General features: G+C 41.8%; 2 protein-coding genes across 2 annotated transcripts in view; one reads left to right on the top strand and one right to left on the bottom strand.

The window, feature by feature from the left end:
• The window catches only part of WDR93 (WD repeat domain 93), a 46897-nt gene extending 41629 nt beyond the window's left edge, over positions 1-5268 (top strand). Inside the window, exons 15-16 of the mRNA XM_036736566.1 lie at positions 2469-2658; positions 5166-5268. Coding sequence (XP_036592461.1) covers positions 2469-2658; positions 5166-5268 — 293 coding nt within the window. The remainder of the gene's footprint in view (positions 1-2468; positions 2659-5165) is intronic.
• A 17893-nt stretch (positions 5269-23161) lies between these two features.
• MESP1 (mesoderm posterior bHLH transcription factor 1) lies at positions 23162-24602 on the bottom strand. Its single transcript, XM_036736565.1, has 2 exons — positions 23889-24602; positions 23162-23224 (listed from the first exon to the last, which is right to left on the bottom strand). The coding sequence occupies exons 1-2, from the start codon at positions 24600-24602 to the stop codon at positions 23162-23164; spliced, it is 777 nt and encodes a 258-aa protein (XP_036592460.1).
• Positions 24603-24865: the final 263 nt, after the last annotated feature.

Genomic DNA, 24865 nt, shown 5'->3' with positions numbered 1-24865 from the left:
CCTTTCACAAAGTAAACACTGTGGCAGTTTGACTAAATGTCCTTAAGGCCTCTGCTACTTTTAACATTCCCTGAATCACAGGACGTGATAGCTAGAAAGGACCCCTGAGGCAGTCTAGTCCAAACTCTATCTGGCCAAGAATCCCTTCGGCAGCATACTCAACAAGCAGTCATCTGGCCTCTGCTTGAAGACTTTCAATGAGGAGAATACTGTAATGCATCTGTGAATGTGCCCTCCAGTAAGGCAGATCATAAGCCATCCATGCCTGCTGGTCCAGTGCTGCTCTTGTCCATATCCTCCCATGAGAGTTATCCCTTGTTGTTGCCACTTGGCTAGCCCATCTTTTCTTCTGTTCATAGAATTCCTTGATGACCTCTGTTACTCTCATTCCTTGAAATTCCTCATTGGTTATTTGTTCCAGCCTGCTCACACCTACACCAACACTGCACCATTATACTCAGTGGGATCATTTCTTCAGAGACTGTGTTCCCATGTCTCCTATCTATGTCTTAAAAAACTTGACTTGGATGTTGAGTTCCCTTAGGAGCAGCAGTGATCTACACACACATGTATACCAGATGCATGCCCTAGGAAGATTCCTGACCTTTAGTGTTTATGTTAGGTAGAAAAATAACTATTTCAGGATGCTTTAGCAGGGAATTACCAACTACCCCTCTTTGTCTATTCTTCATTCATTCTTAATGGTGGCACCTGTGGGTCAACATCATGATTCCTTGGTGAAAAAGAAGCTCTGATTCAGTGCTTTGCAAATCTTAAAGCACTGTACAAATGTGAGCTGTTTTATACTATTTAATTTAGTTTATATAATTATAAATATTAAGTATTAAATTAATATTTAATAAAAATTAAATAAAATATTTACTGTTTGATAAAAATATTATTTTATTATTACCTGTTACATAACTCACATGTTTAGTGGTCCTTCTTCACTTCCTTGTCTGTGTCGTGTTCTATTGTTCTTCTGCATCTCAGCAGATGTTTCCTCCTCCTCTACCCCTCTCCAGCCTCTTCACATCCTTTTTCTTCTTTGCTTTCTCCTTGAAATACCTGTGTTCATTCTCCTTGATAACCTGTAGAAAAGAGATGTGTACCTTCAGTCCTTTCGCTTTCTTCTTGAAGAGTGAGACTAACTTGAACTCTGTGCTGCACAAGTTAATACTGCTAATACTGACAGAAACAACCTTTCCCCATGTGTTATTTGAAGTAAATTCCACTGTTCTTTATTCTCCTTCAGGGAGCTCTTTGCCTAGTCCTTCTGACTACCTATTATGGCAAACTCCTCATTTGGAAGATTGAAATCTAATCCCCACCACAGTTCCAAAAGACTCATGATGAAAAATACTGTCCAAATGCAGATAGAGAACCAATGGATTCAGAGGACAGACTGAAGCATTTTTTTCTTTCTTTTTCTTTTTCAGCTTTTTTTTTTTTTTGCTTTTTGTTCAGTTGTTTCAGTCATATCTGATTCTTCATGAACCCATTTGGGGTTTTCTTGGCAAAGATACTGGAGTGGTTTACCATTTCCTTCTCCAACTCATTTGACAGATGAGGTAAACAGGGTTAAATGACTTGCCCAGGGTCACACATCAAGTGTCTGAGGTCAAATTTGAACTTATAAAGATAAATCTTCCCAACTCCAGGCCTGGCACTCTATCCTAGCTGCCCTTGCTTTTCTTTTCTTTTTTTTAATATGGCTAATGTGGAAATGTGTTTTGCATAACTTCAAAATTTGTAGTGAGTTTTGGATTTCTTGCCTTCTCAATGGGTAGAGGAAGGACGTAGGGAGGGAGAAAATCTAAACTTAAAATAAAATTAGGTAAAATTTTTTTAGAAAAGAAATCTAATGAGATATGCCTAATTTATTTCACCTTGCTTCTGATCTCCAGATAACTCAAACTCTAGGATTTCTGTCTCTGTGGGAAAGAGACAAAAAAAGCTTAATTCACTTAGCAGACTGGAGACAAGATACATGCGCACAAGACACCAAGGAAACAAAGCATAAGAACCCAAGACAGTCCAGTTATTTAATACTATTTACCCACCCTGTGTCACTTTGTTGCTGAGTAGACCTTTAGTCAACCAGGCTCTCTCCTAACTTCTTTCCTGAAGAATGATGTTTTTAAAATCTTGGGATTACCACACAGCATTTTTTTTTCTTTTCGGGGAGTGGGGGAGCCAATTGGAGTTAAGTGATTTGCCCAGGGTCCCACAGCTAGTAAGTGTCTGAAATCACATTTGAACTCAGGTCTTCCTGACTCTAGAGCTGGTGTTCTATATGCTGCACCAGCTCGCTGCCCACAGCAACTTTTTCTAAGTCATTCTATTCGACATAAACCAGGCAAGAAACACAGTTAACTACACCTTGACAAGCCAAATAAAAAGGTCCCCTAGGACAAATAGAGCCACCTCTAAAAGAGGGACCTTTTTTTCTTTTTCTTTTTTTCCAGGAGACAAAAAAGATCATGCTAAATATCTGAGTGATGACAACCGAATTTTTGTTTTTAAATTTGAGTCCTACCAACTAATAAAGACTTCCTTATCTGAAGCTGAATCTTCTCAGCCTGGTTCATCAGAAATTAGCAACCTTACCCACCAATTGCCTTTGGATAAGAGATGTGAAATTTTCCTCCAAAACCGGTAAATAATTCCAGTTGGATCTCTCTATCTCCTCATAGCGATGGCCTGAGCCTTCTCTGTATTTAGAAGAACGGGGGTTTGTATGATGGGAAGAGCATTTCCAACATATCACCAGTTCCCCCCAGGACCCGGCTCTGTACTCTTATTCTCCTATCTTGTATAAGTTAGTGAAAACAGAATATTAAGCTGAGGGCAGTGTAAAGGACTTTTTCCTCCCTCTCATCTCTTATTTTCTCTCATAATTAATCTTTTAAATGTACTTTGAAGGAACTGTGCATTTTTAAAGAGAATGATCCCAGAGCTCTTTATTTATCATTTTGAGAAAATGAACATCGTTAGTTGTGCTGACATTTTCCTCAAAATCGGACCCAACTCTGTGGTCTTCATAATTGGTATATCCACCTATTAGAGACTTCCTTGATTTTTCACAGAATCAAAAGGATGGATCCTTGAGAGTCAGTAAGACCTGGGTTTCTGTTTCCTCAACTGTAAAATGGGGATAATTATAGCACCCCTCCCCCCTTCCCACTTCCAGGAGTGACACATGCACACAAAAAGGTTAAGAACCTCTGCTCTAAGCTACCAACTCATTTGTCAGCTAATTGATCACACTGCCATGATGGCTCTGCACAGATTTCTGTCCCTAATTGGACTCCAATCATTAATACCGAACTTCTCGATGTAGCCAGTAGATGGTGCCATGAAACCTCTGTGTGTCTCACACTTGAAGATTGTGGTCTCAAGAACAGTATAGATGGGAGGGATTTTTAGAGACCATCTATCCCAACCCCCTCATTTTTAAGATGAGGAACCTGAGATCCAGAGAACTGAATGAAATCCCTAAGCACAAAATGGCGGAGCTGGGACCCAGACTCATGTGTGTTCCAAAGCCACATGGTCATGAGCTTGAACTGTCCATCTATCTCGGTGTCTTCAGTGGGTCTTGCTGATTTAGGAATACATTTTTCCACAGAAACAAAATCACAAGTAATTAGGTTCTTAAATGAGGGGCTGAAGGGTGTATTTCTATAGTGTCTACAATGTGACCGGCAATGTGCTAAGTGCTTTTTCTTTTCCAAATATCTCATGACCTTCACAACAACCCTGAGAAACAGTTGTTTTAATTACTCCCATTTTATAATTGAGGAAACTGGGGCAAACAGAAGTTAAGTGACTTGCCCAGGTTCACACAGCTAGTAAGTATCTGAGGCCAGACCTCTATTTAGTCCACACATAGCTGAACCATACAAACAGTGGCTTCTGAGAAAACTTGATATGCTAGGAATATAGTCTTTCCCTTTTCCTCTCTCAAATTTCAGGCATGATCATGGTGCTCTTGGGCTTAGAAGAACTGCTAATGGGGGCTATTTCAAAGGAGTTGTGAAGCTTTATAATAACAGCAACTTCTATGGGAGTCCTACGGGACTCTGGGAGCTTTGCAGGTACTGCTTTGGAGTATATTGGCTGGCCAGATCATAACTTTATTAGGCCATTTGAGGCATTGTCCTATTTGAAGATACCCAGATCCCAGTGGAAAACTATGAGACCCTCACGTGGTTATTTACATATTTATTTGCCCCATAATTGTTTCTCCTGTTGTCTTTAGTACAGAATCTCTGCAAAAGGCCCTTCTGATTGGGGTACAGGGGATCCCCTGGCAGTGGGTCCTTCAGTGCCAGCTGAAGAGATAAGGTCCTCAGTAGAGTGAAGTTCATATGGAAGGGACATTTATTAGTCAAAGATGACCTATATACGTGACACTGACTCTCTTTAACCTCTGATCCTTATTATAGATCCTAATTATAGTTGCCTTATAGCAATACTTCTTTGGGCTTGATTAACAAATTACCTCAATTCCATTCATGTTTGCCCCACATTTTCTGACTAGGTCCCTGTGAGAGAATTAATAATATACATCATCATATGAGGGAACTTTCTGCTCTCCCACTCACTTCAGACTCAATGCAAAGGTCTCTCAAAGTATTTTCATTTCCATCTTTTGTTTTCACTTGTCCCTGGAATCTAAAATATCTTCATTTGGGGCTAAAGTTAGGCAAAAATTTAAAGGAGTTAAATAGGAGATGGTAGTAGTCAAAGTTTCAAACTTGAAATTTTCCTGAGTTGCCTTCAAGTGTTCCACCCAATCTGAGACTTTTGTAAAAAGCCACATTAAAATAAAAACTATTATTAGTGTTTTTAAATTTTAAAAAATTAGAATTTGGGTATCATTGTAAATGTGGACCCATTGCATGGTACTTTGATGGGTTTTGACTTGTATCACACTATATAAATTATTAAAAACTGTCTTCATCTGGTCTCTGAATTAGAGATTCCCTCTACCAATTTCTATAACCTTGCAGAGTGAGCAAAATTCGGTACATGAATCCTGTCTCTCTTGAGGTATTCACTTATTAACATGACCTCTGATCCATATAAAACTCCAGGGACCTAAAGAACAATAAACTTAAAGAAATCGCCTCATATTTCCATGGTTATGTTGTTGGCAGACTTAAGAACTCTGACAATACCGAGGATTATGGACCAGACTATTTGTTTCAACAACGAAAAAGCTCCTTACTTCTGGAGAAAGAAGGCCACAAAAAGACATGATCATCTGTTCCTCAAGATCCTATGAGAAAGGTACTCTAGCTCTCCAGCTCTCTGTAGAGATCACCTAGATTGATATGTATTGGTTTTATAGTCAAGAGACTTTTAGGGTTTGTTTGGTTTTTTTGCTTTTATACATGTTCCCATCTATCCCCAAACAGTTGATGACTTCAACACTTACGGTTCTAAAGGAATATGATGTCGAAAGGCTAACACTTTATTCAGCATGGCACTTTGGAGATAAGGAACATTTTCCCCAAAATTAGCTTTGGGACATCAGTCTGACACAATAACTAGAGGTAACTAGAATGAAAAGACTATTTAGCGGGGCTCCAACTGGTAGATCTTTCCTGCTACACTTGTACAGACTGGATTGAAAATCGACTGCATCATCCAAATAAAGAGCAATTTATTTTCTAGTCACCAAATGTTTGGTTTGTAATCTCTTGTCCCAAATCAAAAGCAAACCCTAACAGGACTGGCATCTACAGAACTCTATGGAGGTATAGTTATATCTCTTCCACAACAGTAATTAAAAATCCTCAATTCATTAATTGTCAGCAGGAAAATCGTCTGTTGGATTTGGTTCTTGTTTGGATTGGATAGAAGATAAATCAATAGTTAAGTCAAGATATCAATCCTCTGTATGCTGCTTCAGACAAATAAGCCAACATAAGAGGAATGGCATTGGGAAGAGGGGGAAGGGAGAGGTAAAATGGGGTAAGTTATCTTACATAAAAGAGGTGCAAAAGATCTTTTACAGGATAGGGGAAGATGAGGGAGGGAGCACTTGAACCTTACTCTCATCAGAATTGGCTCAAAGAAGGGATAACATAGACACTCAGTTGGGTATAGAAATCTACCCTAACTTCTTCAGGGTGACACCAGAAAGGATAATGATTCACTTCTACTATATAACTCTTGGTACAATTATCATAAAATGAATTCTAGGTTGGATGAATCATGGAGTCTGATCTGAATGGCAGGCTGGATTTGAAGTCAAGATGGTAGAGTGCCAGGAAGAAGTTCTCCCCCCAAAAAAAAAAATTCTTTCAAACAGATCTAGAAAATGCTCCAGGCCAGGGATTTCTCTGATAGAAATATCCAAGGAAAATTCACAATGAATTGTTTTTCCAGCCCAGTTTACCATAGTGAGACAGAGAGGTCTTTGAATACTGGGAACAGGATCTGGCCTGCAGCATAAAGAGCCCTCCAGCTTAGGGAGAGGCTGAGCACTAGGGCAGAAGTCAGTGCCAGACCCATATCAAGGCATCTTGACCTCCAACAGAGTACAGGAACAGGTATCAACTGGCAGTTTTGTCACCCATACCCAGTTCTAGGTTACAGAGCCATGTAGAGCTAAGGAAGGGACCACCAGGAGTGGTGCTCAGAGGTAAGGAGCCTGCAACAGAAAGAAGGCTTAAACACCAGGTGCAGAGGAGGATCTTAGTTCCAGGCTCCAGCCCAATCTGGAGCCTCCAGAGGAATAACCAGGGCAAAAATCATAGGCCAAAGAGAAGCCTGCAGTTCTATCGCTCTGATTCAGTAGAGCTTCCCAGCTGGCCGATAGTGACTAAGTCCAACAGCATTCTCTGGTCGTTTTTACCTAAACTCAGGTCAGAAACTTGTGGTGCTCAGACCAGGAGGCAGCCAACAGACTTTGCCCTGTATTGGACCACTTTGGGAGCATTTAAAGCTTGTAGGTCAATGTGAGCTGTCCCTGAGATCCTGGAATTCTGTCCCTCTCCCTGGGTTACCAGGTGTTCCATTTGTATCTTCTCAGGTTGAATGTGTCTCAGAAGACTCAGAAGGGTGTTAGGAGGAGGTCCTATTTTTATTGGCAGCTTCTTAGAATCCTTGATGCAATGATTTCCAATAGAGTAGTCCATTTCATAGTTAAATAACTGGAAAAAAAAAAGGTACTGCATATAACTAGCAACAGAGGGAGAAACTGCAAAGCCCTGGCTGTCCTTAGAGATGTGTTCAGACCACATCAAATGTGGATGTGAAATACAGGGGAAAATTGGCTAGAGCAGCGTTCAGAGGAAACAGATTGTTGACTTGTCTTATCATAGTTTAATCTGGTGGGGAAAAAGAAACCTGATTTCTATAAAGCAGCTATAAAAATTGGCATGGCCCCAGAGATCTGAGATCACAAGGAAATGAGGCTCTAAATACATAAGCATCTTACACATGGCCTACAAAGGTATGACCTATAGCCCTAGTGCTTCCTTTTTTTTTTCTTGGAGGGGGGAAGGCAGGGCAATTGGGGTTAAGTGACTTGCCCAAGTTCACACAGCCAGTGCATGCTTCAATGTCAAAGGCTGGATTTGAACTCAAGTCCTTCTACTCCAGGGTCAGTGCTCTACTTACTGCACCATCTAGCCACCCCAGCCCTAGTGTTTCACTGGTTCTTCCTCTGGTTGTTGCAACTTTGCCATCTTATCACCTACCATTAAATGTTTTGAACGAGGTGAGAAAAAATGCATATTTATTTTGTGATTCAGCCTGCCAAGCTTCTTCCTCCAACACCGCCATCTTAGAGATCATGTAGTCCAACCCCCTCATTTTACAAATGAAGAAACTGAGGCCTTGAGAAATTTAGGTACTTGCTCAAGGTCACACACCTATGTAGGTAAGTGACAGGGTCAGGATTGAAATGCAGGTTCTCTGACTCCAGAACCAGCATTCTTTCCATACCTCTGTTCCTGAATCTTTTCTTTCCTTCCTGGCTTGGCTTATGTGACACCTCCTCTGCTGAGCCTTTCTTTAAAAAAAAAAAATAATAATTTTTTTGCCAAATTTTTATTAATGCTTTCATTGTTCCCTCATGTTCACTTACAAATATATCCCTCCCTCTTTGCTACCTTGCAAGTCATCTTTCATAATAAATATTTTTCAAAGAGGAAAAAAAGCAAAACCAACCAACATATTAACCAAGTCTAGTTGTATATGCAGTATTTCACATTCATAGTCCTCTACTTCTGCAAAGAAGGGAAGGAGGTACATTTTCTTTTTTTTCTGGTATTTTTTTTGGAGGGGGGAGACAGGGCAATTGGGGTTATGTGACTTGCCCAAGGTCACACAACTAGTGTGTTAAGTGTCTAAGCCCGGATTTGAACTCAGATCGTCCTGACTCCGCGGCCAGTGCTCTACTCACTATGTCCCCTAGCTGCCTCCAGAGGCACATTTTCTTAACTTTTCTATACAGCCAAGCTTGAACAATGTTCAGGTTTTCTTTTTGTTCTATTCATCTTTATGTTTAGATTGTTGTCTATTGGGAAGCTAAGTGGCACAATAGATAAACTGTTGGCCCTGGAGTCAGGAGGACCTGAATTCAAATTGGACCTCAGATACAGTCTAGCTGTATGACCTGGACAAGTCACTGAACTCTGTTTGCCTCAGTTCCTCATCTATAAAATGAACTGGAGAAGAAAATGGCAAACCACTCCAGCATCTTTGCCAAGAAAACCCCAAATAGGGTCATGAAGAGTCAGACATGACTAAGCAACAACAGGCCTCTACTCTCTCTCTCTCTCTCTCTCTCTCTCTCTCTCTCTCTCTCTGTCTCTCTCAGATTGTTTATGTTGCTTTCCTGGTTCTGCTTACTATATTCAGAATCAGTGGATATGTTTTCAAATTCTCTGAATTCTTCATATTCATTGTTGCATATAGTTAAATAATATTCCATCACATTTCCATGCTACAATTTGTTTACTTAGTACCTACTTTGTTTCCCGTTCTTTTTTTGCTTGGAATATTAGAAAACAGTCTTAATATTTGTGAATATTTATGAATATTTGTGTATATATGGGGCTTGTTTATATCTTTGACCTCCTTAGGGTTCATGCATTGGTCATGGAATCTCTGTATCAAAAGCTATTAATATTTTTGTCATTTTCAGCACAATTCCAAGTTGTTTTCAAGAATGGTTAGACCAGTTTCTGGTCTAACTCTGTTTATGTGCAAGGTTCTGAAACCTCTCTAACATTTATTATTGCCTCTTTTTTTTAATCATCCTTGCCAAATTTTTGGGTGTGAGGCAATAAATGAGGGGGACAGATGTAAAAACAAGCTATCAGTACAAATTTATTACTTTTTAAATTTAAAAAAAGTTCATTGATAACACCGGAGAGCACAGGTTTGGTTGGGTAGTAAAGAGAGAAACCAAATTATGAGGTTGAGAAGTGAGTGACAGGAGAGAATGAATGAATGAATGAATGAATGAATGAATGAATGAATGAATGAATAACTGTTAAGTGCTTACTGTGTACAAAGCACTGTGCTAAGCCCAATGTCACAAATAGAAAAGTAAGACTGTTCTTGCCCTTGAGCATCTCATATTCTGATGAGGGAGACAATACATATAGAAGGTTTCAGCTGTAAGATAGAAAGGTCCCACAGTCTTTAAGGTGCAGCAATAAAGCAGATGGTAATGCCTCTTCCTTAATGTCATTTCTACTCGTAAAATCATCTCAGTTTCCAATGTTGAACCATTTGACAGTGCCAAGGACCTTGGTATCAAGAACTGTCTTTTCTGGGTCTTCCATAGATGTAGCTCTCTCACTCATAAAAGCGAATGACAGGCTGAATTTCCACAGGATTTGTTAACTCAGAAGATGACTATAGATTCTGGGCTGGAAACTTTCCTCTTCCCAGAGCTCTTGGATTCAGGAGCCTAGGCTTGCTCTCTGGGGTCTGAAGAAAGATGGTGGTTGAGGTAATGGAGGTGGTTTAACCTGTCTAGCACATGCTGCCTCCTTTCTCTCCCCTAGGGAGACTTGTTGCTTCAGCTAGGCTGGCTTGCCTGTCCCAAAGGTGGCAGCTTATGGGGATGACTGGCCAGCCCTTTCTCCACAGGGGCTGCTTCCCTGATGATGACTGGATGTGGGGGTTGAGCTGAAAGAGAGACTGGTTGTCTGTGTGGTTCTACAACTCCCTGGCTCTTGGACTAACTTGCCAGTTGGTGGCAGTTCTTCAGCATCTGGTGGTGGTAGTGATGAGGAAAGAGATCTCCTTCATGGTGATTGCTCCCCTCAATGATGACTGTGGGAGTCAGGCTAGAAATAGGGCTGGAGTGTGCTGCTATTCCCAAGGCTCTTGGGTTCAGGGACCTGGGCTATCTCCAGGTGCTATCTTGGGGTCCAAGGGAAGTTGATGCTCAAGGTGGTGATGATTTGACTTGCCTGACGCAGCTGCCTCCTATCTCTCCCTTCAGGTAAAGCAGACTATAGTAGACTTTTTCCAGGCCTTCAGCTATAAAAATTCCTAATCTTACTCCCTTCTGAGTTTTGGCTCTCAAGCTATCAATAATAACGTACCATTTTTTAAATTTTAAAAATTAAAAAAAATTTCCTCCTCTGTAACAACCAGCTTGTACATGTTTCAAGTATTATAAGTTTGTTTCTGCATCAATTTAAAACCATTACGATCATGTGGGAAATGATTTTGGTATTCATGCCGAGATTATGTCCAACTCTGACCATCTCTGACTAAGTGTTGTTTTCAGCCTACCACAAAGGTTCAACATTCAAGCTCAGTCACGTTCCCAAGGAATGGTCAGACCCCTGCACCTACTCTCATTTGCACCAGAGTAGTTCCCTTATTTCCCAGGGTTACCCTGTAACCATACTTCATCATCTGTGTGATCACATGATCAAGATGTTACAAAAATTTCTGATCTTGTCACACAAATGTCAGGCTATTTGAAAACTATGATTGCTCATGGCATGTGCCTCACAGCCATCACACCATCTTGAAACCATCATAGACTATCACAAACATTCTGCAGAAACTTTCTGTTGCCTCTTATTGCAGTAATATTAAAACTGTTTTCCAATTTCAATGTATCCTCTGCTTATGAGACTATCCCTCTATCTGGTGGATTTTCAAATGACCTGGTTGGCCACATTGGTCCTTCACTTAGAGGAGTTTCTATGATAGTGTAACCAATTCTCAGTCCATGGTAGAAAAGAAGAAAGTCAAGTTTGTATGTAAACACTTAAAAATGAAACAATGTATGCAATTGAACATCAAGTACTTTTATCTTTTAATATAGCACTTGGTATTAAGCAGCAGAATAATAAATATTTTACAACATAACTGGCCACTCGTTTTTGTCATGTGGCTAGTTGGCTAAAAACAAAAAATTAATTTCTTTCTCTCATCAAGAAGGCTTTACCTACCATTTTCCACCATGTGTTTTTGTGAGCAGGCGTTTTCACTTTATTATTGTTTTAAATTGAAACACAGAAATAAACTCAATGCAGAACTAGATTTAAGACTGTGTTTGATGTTGAGCCAAATAGGTGCAAATATTCATTCAAATAAAAAGTCCAACATCAAAATTAAAGTTCATATATGATTATTATATTGTGTTAAACATCTTCCAAGTTATAATTAATTTCATTAAAATGTTACTTATATTTAACAAAATATGTGATATAAAATTTAAAATGAAGTCTTGCAGATAATAATAAGCTTAGAGGTCTTGCTAGATGACTTCTAATTTTTATAGAATGTCTCACGTAAAACATTTGTAATTATTTTATAAATCATTTTATATTTAGCTTTCATAATTAAAGGTAGAATTAAATTTATATTTTAAAATTATATAATGTAAATTTTAACTTGGAGTTTTTTAAACCAAAAGTTATCATTATAGTTATTGTGAGCACTTAATAAATCTAAATACTATTATGAGTGGTATATTAAATTACCCTGGAGATTCACAACACCTTTTTTTTTGTTTATGTTAAAACAAACTACTAGCCTGACAGCTATTGAGATACCCACAGCAGCAATAGCAGTACAGGCCCTCTGCCTGCAGGATATTCACCCTCCACCTCTCAGATTACCTGGTGGCTGCCGCAAGCACTCCTTAGGGGGCAAGCTCTTGCCCTGAGGCAGTGAACAATAACAACACCCTTCCTTTTGAGTAGAGCAGAGTGGGTCTCGCAAGATGAATAGGCAGGGATTGTTTGTGATCCGTATCTCAGATCTCATTACATTATCTTTGTCCCCCCCCCAAACCCTCCCCTCTCTGGAACTTCCTCATTTCTGTCAAATCTATCACCATTCTTCCAATCACTCAGGTTCACGATCTCAGTGTCATCCTCAGCTTCTCATTATCACTCACCTCACATATTCAATAAGTTGTCAATGCCTGTGGTCTCTGGCTGCTCTCAGCATCTGTCTTCTCTCTACTCACATAGCTACCACCATATTTCAGATTCTCCTCCCTTCTTACCGGGATAATTTCAGTGATCTCCTAATTAGTCTCCCAGCTCAAGTCTCTTCCTTCTCCCAGAGATCCTCCACATGGCTACCAAATTGATTTTCCTAAAGTACAGGCCTAAGACCAGATATGACTTCATTTTTACATCATCCTTTTGAAATTTCTGTCTCTCTCATATGTTTTTAATGACATAATTATTAGTTCAGAAGTTCACTTACATAATTTGTAGATAAGTAAATAAATACATATTGGGATTGCATGCTCAAAAACTTTCGCTAATGGGGTATATGATCAAAAAATTTGGAGATCACTGCTTTAGGATGTGACTTGGACTAGATAGTGGCCAAAGTCCCTTCCAACTTTCAGATTCTGTGATAGTAGCTTGAGAAGATAGAAGGGTCAAGTCAAAAGGTTTTTTGTTTTGTTTTGAAGGGTGGGAGAGGCATCTGGGAAGGAACCTCTGGGAAAAGATGGAAGATTAGAAAAAAGGAAGATAGGCAAGCTCCCGAAACAGATGAAAAGGGTGAGAGCAAGAATACAAGTCGAAGTGTTGACCTTGGTTGGGAAGATGGGCCAGCTCTTCCTCTAAGACTATAGCAAAGGAAGAAAGGATGAAGGACAGCGTTGAGGAGCTTTGAGATGGAGATTAGAAGGATGGCCTCCACTTTCTCAATAATGTATGATTGGAAGTGCTTTCCTAAGAGGGAACAGCCACAGGGTAGGTAGTGTAAGAGATTTAGAAGATAGAGTAGAACCTGGCTGGGTCAGAGAGAGGATTCTAGAAACTGGAGGATTTCTCAAAGTTTGGGTAGTTGGGGGAGGGAGCTGGCCCTAATGCCATTTTCTTCTCTGATTCTCAGTTAGTCACCACTTTTTCTCATCCTCATTCTGCTTCTCTCCCACCTGCTGGGAAGGCAGGGCCCTAACTGACTCCAGTGCAGGAATAAAGAGAAAAGCCTATCATTGGGGCTGGCCAAGGCAAAAACATTTGTATGTCAAAGGTTTTGCTCCTAGAATGAAGGAATTAACGTTATTAGCAAGTCATTTCACAGGTAACTGGGGCTCTTTAGCCTGCACCCCCTTCTATGCAGTGGATCCCTGCCCCCTCTCTGAGGCCCTGAGTGAGGGGAAAAGAGGAGGTGATTGTTTATTAGCACCTCGGTGTGAATCTCCATTAGCACTTCAGTGCTAATAACATGGCCCAGACAGTTCTCCAGCTCCATAGCCAGCTGTAGTCCAGAGCTGAGAGAGATTGGGCTGGGAAGTAAGCCTTCTCCCACGCCCCCTTCCTGCTAGAGCTCCATCCTTCCCAGGAAACATTCCTTGTTTGTATACAGCTGCCATACACACCATATATTTTTGTCACATGTAGGAGGATGCCATCCATAAGTCTGGGCTCCAGCAGGACCTTCTGGGTATAGAGAGCTCTTGAAACTAGTTGCTTTCTGGACTAGAGCCGTTTCCTGCTTGTGCATTGTACCCCGGTTGACTTCCATAATGTGGTGAAACCAAATGTGCTTCCCCATGGGGCACCTTCACTCCATCCTCTGGGGAGAAGTGCCTCCCCTGAGAAGGCTCCCTGCATTTCCAAGGGCAAGACCCAGTGGGTGATGGGCCCTTCATGTGACAGCAGAATATCTGTCACCAAGCTTGTTGCTGTGGCATTGTAACTGGAAGAACATGAATTTAGTCCATTCTCTCTTCCTTCTCCTCTTACCTCGTTGAATTACTACCTATCTTTCAAACCCCAACTCACATACTTCCTCCTCCATGAAGCCCTCCCTGAACTTCTCTGGAGAGTACAACCTTTTTTTTTTTCCTCAACCCTCTTAGAACACTTTATTCTACAACTCTCTAATGTACTTAAGTAATAATGGATATCATACTTACCTTTGGTTTCTTACCTACTCCTCCCCCCTCCCCACTATAATCTGCATATGTCACTGAATCTATAATCTTGTTATGGATGTGGGTACTTCCATTCTTTGTACATATCACAGCCTATCCAAGCCTTCTCATTACATGAGATTCTAGTTCCATCTCCTATAAGGCTACTCAATGTGCTGGTAGCCTCCCTCTACATTGTAGCATTCTGTAGCCTTGGGGCTATTTGTTATCATTTGTTCTTGCCACATGACTGGGCCATCTCCTTTTCTGATCAAACATGGCCTAGATGATACCTTGTCTACTTCTTGTGTGAAAGTCATCATTGGTGACACACTACCCAAATTATGCCCACTACACAGAATTTCAATAAGGACAGAGATAGAAATATGTGGGGGTAACAAAGACAAGTACTTTAAGAAATGAGCCCACTAAGATGGTTTACTTTGATTCCTGGGGTCCAGCTGGCAATACCCAGAGAACCTAGGAATCATTGCCCAGTCAACATCACTTGAAAACTAGGTTAGGCACTAATGCGTTGTTGGTGGAGTTGTGAACTGATCCAACCATTCTGGAGAGCGATATTTAACTATGCTCAAAGGGCTATAAAAATGTGCATACTCTTTGACCCAACAATACCACTTCTAAGTCTGTATCCCACAGAGATCATACAAATGGGAAAAGGACCCACATGTACAAAAATATTTGTAGCATCTCTTTATGTGGTGGCAAAGAATTGGAAATTGAGGGGATGCTCATCAGTTGAGGAATGGCTGAACAAGTTGTGGTGTATGAATGTAATGGAATACTATTGTGCTATAAGAAATGATGACATATACCCACTTGAGCTCCTTAGACCAAAGGTGATAATGCAAGGATCCAAAACAACTCCAAAGGACTCATAATGGAAAATGCTGTCCACATCCAGAAAAAGCACTATGGAGTGATCACACAGCTTGGAGGAGAGGAGTCACCAAAGTTGATGGAGAAGATCCATGTTTGGGACTTTCCCAGAAATAGGACTTGTCTCTAAAATGAAAAGCACTATGGAATGATCACACATCTTAGAGGAGAGGAGTCACCAAAGTTGATAGAGAAGATCCATGTTCGGGACTTTCCAAGAAATAGGACCTATCTCCAAAATGAAAAGTGTTACAGAGTCTTCTAATTTTCTTATTTGAGAGAAGGTCTGTGGATAGTGGTCTTTTCTCTGCTTAGGAAGCAATGTGGCACGGTGGAAAAAGTATTGAACTTGGAGTTCAATATTGGCTCTGTTTTTTACTAAGTACGTGACTTTGGGCTACATTTCTGAGTCATAGCTTCATCATCTGTAAAATGAGGGAGTTGGAATAGACGATGACTAAGGTCATTTCCAAAGCTGCATCTATTAATCTGTAAATCTTATCTTCATGGACACACGGCTACAGCTGGGGCTTCCACTTTCCTCAGCTGATGCTATCTCCTCAGATGATATCTACCCTGACCTTGACCAATATTCAAAACAGATCTGCCCTTGCCCGTGAATAGAATAGCTCAAAAACACTTTAATGGAAAGTGCCCTGGCATGAGAATCAGAAGACCTGGGCTCTGTTACTGGATCTGCCGCTGACTGTTTGGCTTTAGGTAAATCAGTTACCCTCTCTGAGCTTCATTTTCGTCATCTGTAAAATTAGGGATTAGACTAGTTGACCTCCGACATCCTGTCCAGTTCTATGATTGTCTTCTTTCAATTTTCCTTCTTTTTTTCTTATAGAAAAGCACTTTATAAATCCAAGAAGTCGTGAATGTACTACTGATGTAATTTTCATTCTTCTCTTATGGGGTGAGGTATGAACCAGTGTCTTAATAATAGGCAGAAGTCACTTTCTTCTAATCAGTTATTCTATACTAGTGTTGAGGAGTTCAGTTTAATTCCATTGAAGCTGATTAAATGTCAGATACCATACTAGAAAGATGCTCTGGGGGGGACGCCGAAGAAGCATAGGACAGTCTCTGCCCTCTAGGAGGTCACATTCTAATTGAAGAGACAAGACACATAGACATGGTATAACTAAAAAAGAATACATGGCAATAATTTATGTACCAAATCAAATGGTAGAGAAAGTGCTATAGCAGATATGGTTTAATTCAATATTGACAAGGCACTTTCTAGCAAAGGATACAAAGATGTAACACAAACCCTGCTGTCAGGAGCTTACAATAGAATTGTTTTTAGATCCAAATTACAACTCACCTCTGCTACTTTATCTGTCTAAGTTGGTTTCCTCATGAGTAACCTGAGAGGATTGGACTAGATGAAGGATTCTTAACCTAAGATCTGTGAATGTGTTTTTAAAATATTATGATGATTTCCCCAAATGATAAACGGTCAAAGGATGTGAATAGGCAGTTTTCAGATGGAGAAAATAAAGCTATCTATAGTCATATAAAAAAACCATTCTAAATCACTATTGATCAGAGAAATGCAAATGAAAACTCTGAGGTACCACCTCACACTTATCACATTGGCTAATATGACAGAAAAGGAAAATGATAAATGTTGGAGATGATGTGGGAAATTTGGGACACCAATGTATTGTTGGTGGAGTTGTGAACTGAGCCAGCCATTCTGGAGAACAGTTTGGAATCATGCCCAAAGGGCAATCCAACTGTGCATATGTTTTGATGCAGCAATACCACTACTAGGTCTGTATCCCAAAGAGATCATATAAAAGGGAATAGGACCTATATATACAAAGATATTTATAGCAACACTTTTTGTGGTGGCAAAGAATTGGAAATTGAGGGAATGTCCATCATTTGGGGATGGCTGAACAAGTTGTGGTATATGAAGGCAGTGGAATACTGTCGTGATAAGAAATGATGAGCAGGTGGATTTCAGAAAAACCTCACAGGGATTGATGCTGAATGAAGTGAGCAGAACCAGGAGAACACTGTACACAGTAACATTGTGCAATGATCAACTTTGGTAGACTTAGCTCTTCTCAGCAATACAATGATCCAAGACAATTCCAAGAGACTCATGATGGAAAGTGCTATCCACATCCAAAGAAACAACTATGGAGTCTGAATACAGATCAAAGCATATTATTTTCACTCTTTTTTTGTTTGATTGTTTTTTATGGCTTTTCCTTTTTGTTCTGTTTCTTCTTTTACAACATGACTAATGTAGAAATATGTTTCCATGATTGCACATGTATAACCTACATGAGATTGCTTGCCATTTTGATGAGGGGGGAGGGAAGGGAAGGAGGGAGAAAAATTTGGAACTCAAAATCTTATAAAAATGAATGTTGAAAACTATCTTTACATGTCATTGGAAAAAATAAAATACTATTTACAAAAATATTATGATGACTGTATTTTAAAGTGATTGGTTTTCTTCATAATCTTATATATTTTATTTTGTGCATTTAAATACTTCATTCTGAGAAGGGTTCACCAGAGTAGGCTTCCCCGGACTTCCAGACTGCCCATGACACACACACAAAAAATTAAGAACACCTAGTCACTAGATGGTCTCTAAGGTTCCTTCCAGATATAAATCTTATAATCCTTAAGGGAGTCAAACTCAAGCCTATAGGTACAGGCTGAAGGTGCACTTAGGTGTCCCAGATAACCCTGAAACACAGAACTAGTGTAAGCAGCCCACATCAATTTCTGTTCTGTCTTCAGCCCTTAGAAAGACAAAGCATTACTTTACCAACCCACTGACAGAGTGTAGTTTAAAATTTTACCCCACCAGGTTGCACTATATTCCAACTTGGGGGGTGGGGGTGGCCCTTGGTGCAAAGATTCTATGTTCATGTGCAAAAAGCCCCAATCCTCAGACTTTAAAAAGACCCAGAAGGAAAGAAAGTCTTACTGATCAATCTGGTTCTGAATGACCCTAAGATAAAACTAAATTATCACTTAGGACTATTAAAATGATGAAATCTATGGTCTACCCCAACCCTGCAGGAAATTTCCTGCTCTCTATACCTACTCTGTATCTATAAGCAACTTTGTTGTGGCCATGTGGTTTATTAAACATAGTAAATAAAATCGCAAAGAGATTGTCAAGGGCTCCACTCCTAGTTTCTCCCAATCATCTTCAAACATCTTCCTATTTACCCTCTTACCTCCATGGAGTGATTGGGGAACAGTCTTGTACTACCTGCTACTGCAGGTTATAAAAAGGATTAAGGGAGAAGCTGTCCATGACTATAAGCACAGGAAAGTAGGGGATACATACAGATATACATACATACACACACACACATATGCGTGTATGTATTGAGAGAAGAGGGGTATGATGAGAGTGGAAAGGGGGCACCAGGTTTTAGAATGACCTTTTTACCAGTCACTGACATTTCTGAACTTCACCTGATTCAGGCTCTGCTTCCCAACTCTGGTTCCTAACTGAGAGCTCAGAACCAGATCTCCTGGTCTCCTTGGACCAGAGTCTAGGTCTCAGCCAGCTACCACTCAGTGGGCTCAAAGCTCCTGACCTGACTGCCATTGCTTTCTCTACCCCTGTGCTGCACAAATGGCTATTTGAAAGTTTTGGCATTGCAAAATGCTTGTTGGTGACTTGACTTTCCTACCCTATTATGTATTATTCCCACTCTTGCATTGCACAGTTCATCCCACCTGGCCTTCTTGCAGCTTTTCACACACGACACTAGTACACCTCCCATCTCTCCTCCTGGAATGTACTTGCACCTTGCCTCTGCCTTTTAGAATCTTTTTTTCCTTCAAAACTGTTCAAGCATCACCTGATACAGGAAGCTTTTCCTAATTGCTGGCCCTCCTCTTCTCTTTTTATCTTCCTCCTCCTTTTCCCAGATTTACATAGCGTATATATATATATATGTGTGTGTGTGTGTGTGTGTGTGTGTGTGTGTGTGTGTGTGTGTATGTATATATATGTGTGTGTGTATATATATATGTACATATATATGCTATGTAATTAAATATATGCACATATACACACTTTTGTTATTGTTGTTCAGTTATTTCAGTCATGTCCAACTCTTTGAGATCCCATTTGGGGTTTTCTTGGCAAAGAACTACTAGAGTGGTTTGCCAGTTCCTTCTCCAGCTCATTTGATAGATGAAGAAACTGAGGGGAACAGGGTTAAGTGGCTTGCCCAGGGTCACACAGCTAGTATGTGTCTGAGACCAGATTTGAAATGAGGAAGATGATGCTTCTTGACTCCAAGCCTGGTACTCTATCCATTTTGCCACCTAACTGCCCCCCATATACGTATGTGTGTATATGTAATAGTATATTTAATTATTACATATTGTCTCCCCCTTCCCTTGAGGGCAGGGAGTGTTTGTCTCTGCATTTCCAGTGTCTGGTTCAGTGCCTGGCACGTAGTATACACTTAATAAATGTATGCTGATTGATTGGTTGATTAATCAAATCAGCATCCACCCTGGGGAGGGGAAAATGAGAAAAGACAGTCACAAGATTTCTATGTCTAAATGAAGTTTATTAAAGGAAATTTTTTTTAGTCATCTGGAAAGAGAAGGGGTATTTCAGTCTTCTAAATCTACATTTAAATTGCAGTCTAGATGTAGCTTCCCAGGTTTCCTCTTTTGTATATAAGCAGTGAGTATTTAGAGGTGCTCCTCGGATCTGGGGAGGCTCCAGAGGGGTGACTGATGGGGAAGCAAGGTGTTATCTGTTTCCTCTGCTTTCAGGCCCATTCTTTGGAATTTTTGAGCATTGTAATTAGTTGTTAGGACAAAGGAGGGAGGTAAGCAAAAGGGTAGATAGTATGACTCATCATCCCATGGTTAATTTTGGACTTTGTTCACATAGAGATAGGAGCCTGCTCTTGACTTGGCCAGGTTTCTGAGAAACTCCCCTGCACAGGTGGTCATGAGCTCATATAAAGAATGAAGATTCCAAAGTTTCATGTTCATGACCTGAATTTCTGACTTAACTCAACCCTCATGAACCAGTCTCCAAAGCTGAAAACATGCTATAGGAGCAATGAGAATGTTAATATTCATTCTAGGTTTTTTATTCAGTACTTTACACATTAGAGTGTCTTGCATCTGTGATATGGGTCAGTAGGCAACTGCCCATAGAGTAGTTGAGTGGGCCCTAGGGGCAGCTGGGTGCCGCAGTAAGTAGAACACAACCCTGGAGTCAGGAGGACCTGAGTTCAAATCTGGCCTCAGACACTTGACACATGTACTAGCTGTGTGACCTTGGGCAAGTCACTTAGCCTCAATTGCCTTGCCCAAAAAACAAAAACAAACAAACAAACAAAAGAGTGGGCCCTAACATGGGGCAACAGACTGTTCAAAGGCACATGGATGAGAGAAGAATAACAAATAGCAGAGAGGCTTATTTGGCTGAATTGTTGAGTGTATGAAGGGAGCTACCGTATAATAAATAAGTCTGGAAAGATAAGGGAGAGCCAGACTGTGAAGTATGAAAAAGATGAATTTGCATTTGATCCTAGAGGTCATTGGAGCTTTTTGAGCAAGAGGAGTAACATGATGACACCTGTAATTAAAGAATGTCATTTTGGCAGCTGTGCAAAGAAATGGATTGGAAAGGGGAGAGACCTAAGGAGACAACTGCAGGGGAGAGATAATAAGGGCATGAAATGGGGTGAGACTGGAGAGAGTGGGGCAGATGTCAGAGGTGTTGAGATGTTGAAGATGTAGACTCAACAAGATGTACCAACTGATTGGCTATGAGGTATGAGAGGAAGAGTGGGAGGGCTATGACTCATGACTCCAAAGTTGTGAACCTGAGCTACTAGAAAGATAATGGTACCCTCAACAAAACAAGAAGAAAGAAAGGAAGAAAGAAACAAAGAAACAGAGAGAAGGAAGGAATAGAAAAGAAACAAGTAGGAGAAGCTGGGAGAAATAAGAGGTAGAATGTGACTCAATAAAGAGAATAATGATTTTAACTGGGGGTGGGAGTGGGGAATATAGAATCTACAGACCCTGATCTTGAGCAGAAGCAGCTAGTAAAAAAGGGAATAAGTGATGATAAAGAGAACAGTATATTAAAGCTGATCTAAGCTGTCCTCAAATAGTTGTTTGATCTTGGGAAAGTCACCCATATCTGTGTAGAAATGGTAGTCCTATCCCTTTGAGTCCTTGGTGCCAGCTAAGTGTTCAGGGTTATAAATTTGTATATATGAGCCTTTGACCTTTGTAAACTTCATTCAGCAACTAAATTCAATCCTAATGTCTTTAAGAGCTGGTGATACAAAGACAAAAATGAAATTGTCCCTGCCCTCGGGAAAGAGAGAAAGGGAATGAGGATTTATATATGCCTACTATTTACCAATCACTATACTAAGCACTTTTTTTAAAAACAAGTATCTCATATGATCCTCACAGCAAACCTGTGAGGTAAGTGCTATTATTATCCCCATTTTACAACTGAGGAAAATGAGGCAAACAGAGGTTAAGTGACTTGTTTAGGGGTCACTCAGCTAGTAAGTGTCTGAGGCTAGATTTGAACTCAAGACCACCCGTACCATGAGCTTCCTCAGGAGCTGTCCTAAGAATCCCATTCCACCCTATATGCTGGACCAAGATCTTCACTGACCTGCTGATTCTCCACATCCCTTCCACCCATAAACTCAAATTAAAGTCTGGGGCATTCCATGGATTCAGAGCCCAAGATTTCCCCTGTCTGCTTCAAAGCCCTTAGGTTAATTTTGTGGAAGGAAGTATTTCTGGGACCCAATTTCTGACAAGTCCCTTTCACTTTCTTCTCGTGCACTTCATTCTCTAATAAAGATATTCATTTATTCATTCAAACAACAAACATTTAATGATCATATATCCCACAGTGATAAAGGAGAGAAATTCTTAGTGGGTAGAAAGGTACCTATACTTTTTTTAATGAAGAAGAAATTATGATATTAAATGAAGTACTGTATATATTAAATGAAATTATTACATTCAGTAGTATGTAAACTCCTGGAGAGTAGGGACTATTGATTTTTCTTAATTGAATTGAATCCCCTACTCTTTGTACAAAAACCCCTTCAATTGACCAGGGTGAGAACTGCCCTTTAAACTTTGACCAGGAATGGTAGATGATTGGAGGGGGTAACACCCCCACAAATATTCTGCCTCTCTGGTATGGAGGTGCAAAAGAGGAAAAGCTCTTAGGAAAGAGTGGTCGGTCATTGTCGTCCCCATACACACAGAAGACTCAGACTGCAAAAAGGGCCTTAGATAAAGAATGTATGCCTTTACCTGAGGCAGAAGGAATTTTCCATTTACGACATTCTAAAGCAGCTTATTTATTATTTACAAATAAATAAATACAGAGGAGGCACTCCCTCCATCCTTCCCTCTCCATCCCTTAGGCCCAATGTGCCAGTTAATCCCTCCAGGTCCTAACCCCTTCTCCTGGGGAAATGCAGATAGTCTTTTTCCCAGGTGGTATTTCAAGATCACACCTGGGCGGGTAGCACCTGGCTTTCCAATGATTGGGGGACTGGAGCCAAAGTCCTTAGCCGCATATTGAAACCCAGATATAAGTGAGCTCAGCTCAAATTAAAGGCAGCCTAGAGTCTTTAACCAGGATCTTGCTCCTGCCTTCTCGCTCCATCCCCAACCTTGATCTTAATTCTCTAAAGTCAAACTCTTCGATTCCGAATCTCTGAAGAATGTTGACTTGGCCTGGAGGAGGTGGGTCAACCGCTTCCGCCGGGCTGTAGAAGGCAGTGGAGGGTTGAGCGTCGTCATCCGTGGGGCTGAACTTCCCACTCGAGCTCTGATCTTTCGAGAGCCTGGTCATTCCTGTGGTAGGAGAGGCACCCAGGTCTCCAGCAAGGATAGCACGTCTCCGGGAAAGATCTGTAGGGGACAGGAGGTAGAGGCATCTTGGTCAGAAATGTAGTACCCTCGGGCGCCACCTCCCCGGGGTCCCAGGCGCCTCCCTCTGCAGGAGGGTGCAAGAGATAGGGATATAGTCAGGGAGTCCTTGGGTGATAGAAAAAAACCACTAATGGGCTACCACAATGAGGAAAGCTCCGACCACTGAATTCTTTTTTTCTGTTTCCTTTCTCCCTTTCCCTCCCCACTTTCTTGAAGTCCACTTTTGGTAAAGTCAAAATACACACATTTCGGGGCTAAGGGAGATGGGCTGGGATGACATGAACGAGGCTAGATTTTACTCAGTGAAAAAGAGAGGATTCAAGGAGTCGTGAATTTTATTCCCTGGCCAAGTTCTGACACAGGATAGCAATCCTAGCCTGTCCTCTCTTCCCCTCTCCACAGGCTGGTCCCTATCCTTTGCTCAGTTTCCACTTTGGGCTAGTTAAGCAGTAGGTCACCGGAGCTAGACTGGTGCTCAGCCCCCAGACAAAACTGTGGGAGTCAGCAGAGAAAACTTGGAAGCGAATAACTGGCCCAAGCCGTATCTACTCCGGGCAGAAGGAGGGGAGGGGACGCGAGGAAGACTAGCTGGAAGTGACCAAGGACCCGGGGAATGGGGAAAAGGCGGGAAAGTGATACGCACCGAGGACGAGTCCAGATTTGCCACCTGCTCTTCTAGGAGCAAAGTATCAGCATCAAGGATCTGCCCCCCGCATCTCTCGAGCTGGGGTGGGACCGCCGGACAGGAAGGTGGGGACTCCCAGCCGTCGGGAAGCTGGGGAGAGCGGGTCTCAGGGACCGGGGAGGCCGGGCTGAGGCCATGGGTCCATTCAGAGCAGCAGCCCAGTCCATTGGGGCAGAGTGGGCAGCCCCGGGGTGCAGCCTCGCTCCTCCGGTGCCTCAAACTCTCCTCGCTGAGTCCCAGCAGGGCCGACAGGTGGCCAATGTAGCGAATAGCCAGGCGAAGGGTCTCGATCTTGGTCAGGCTCTGGCCGGCCGGCGCCACCGACGGTGGCAGGTAGCGCCGCAGGTCATGCAGCGCCCGGGACAGGTTGCGCATCCGCAACTTCTCCCGCTCGCTGGCGCTCTGCCGCTGCCCACTGCCCAGGCGGCCCCTGCCAGCTCGCCGGCCGGTCCCCGTCCTGGTGCTGGGCGGCTTGGGAGTGTGGCCATCTGGGAGGAAGCGGGCTTGGGGTCCCGGGGGGGAGAGGCCCCAGGAGTCCGAGGAGGAAGCTGGAGAGCAGCTGCAGTCGCCCTCCGACGGCAGCGGCTGCAGCGGGGGCGCAGCCCCCCAACCCCAGCCTTGAGGAAGGAGCCAGGAGTCTGAGCTGAGCAGCGAAGCCGGAGAGTGGGCCATAGCGGAGACCAGGGGCGTCTGAGGAGCTAGTGGGGCTCGCAGCCCGCTTTATCCGGAGCCTGGAGGTGTGAAATAGCACCTTCCAGGCCCCATCAGCACATCAAAGCCGAGCAGGGCTGGGGCCCGAGGGACTAGCCCTTTGAACCTGGGGTGTCGAATTTAACCCGGGTTGGTCAGCGTGGGGCACGGCTGGATGGCCATCTGCGAGCCGGAGCGAGGCCACCTCTCCTCGGCCACCAGCCTGCGGTCCCCCTACTCTAGCC

The sequence above is a fragment of the Trichosurus vulpecula genome, chromosome 8 (genome assembly GCF_011100635.1).
Source record: "Trichosurus vulpecula isolate mTriVul1 chromosome 8, mTriVul1.pri, whole genome shotgun sequence".
NCBI classification, from domain to species: Eukaryota; Metazoa; Chordata; class Mammalia; order Diprotodontia; family Phalangeridae; genus Trichosurus; species Trichosurus vulpecula.
Note: the sequence above shows the minus strand (reverse complement) of the source record. Positions and strands in the feature narration are given on the sequence as shown.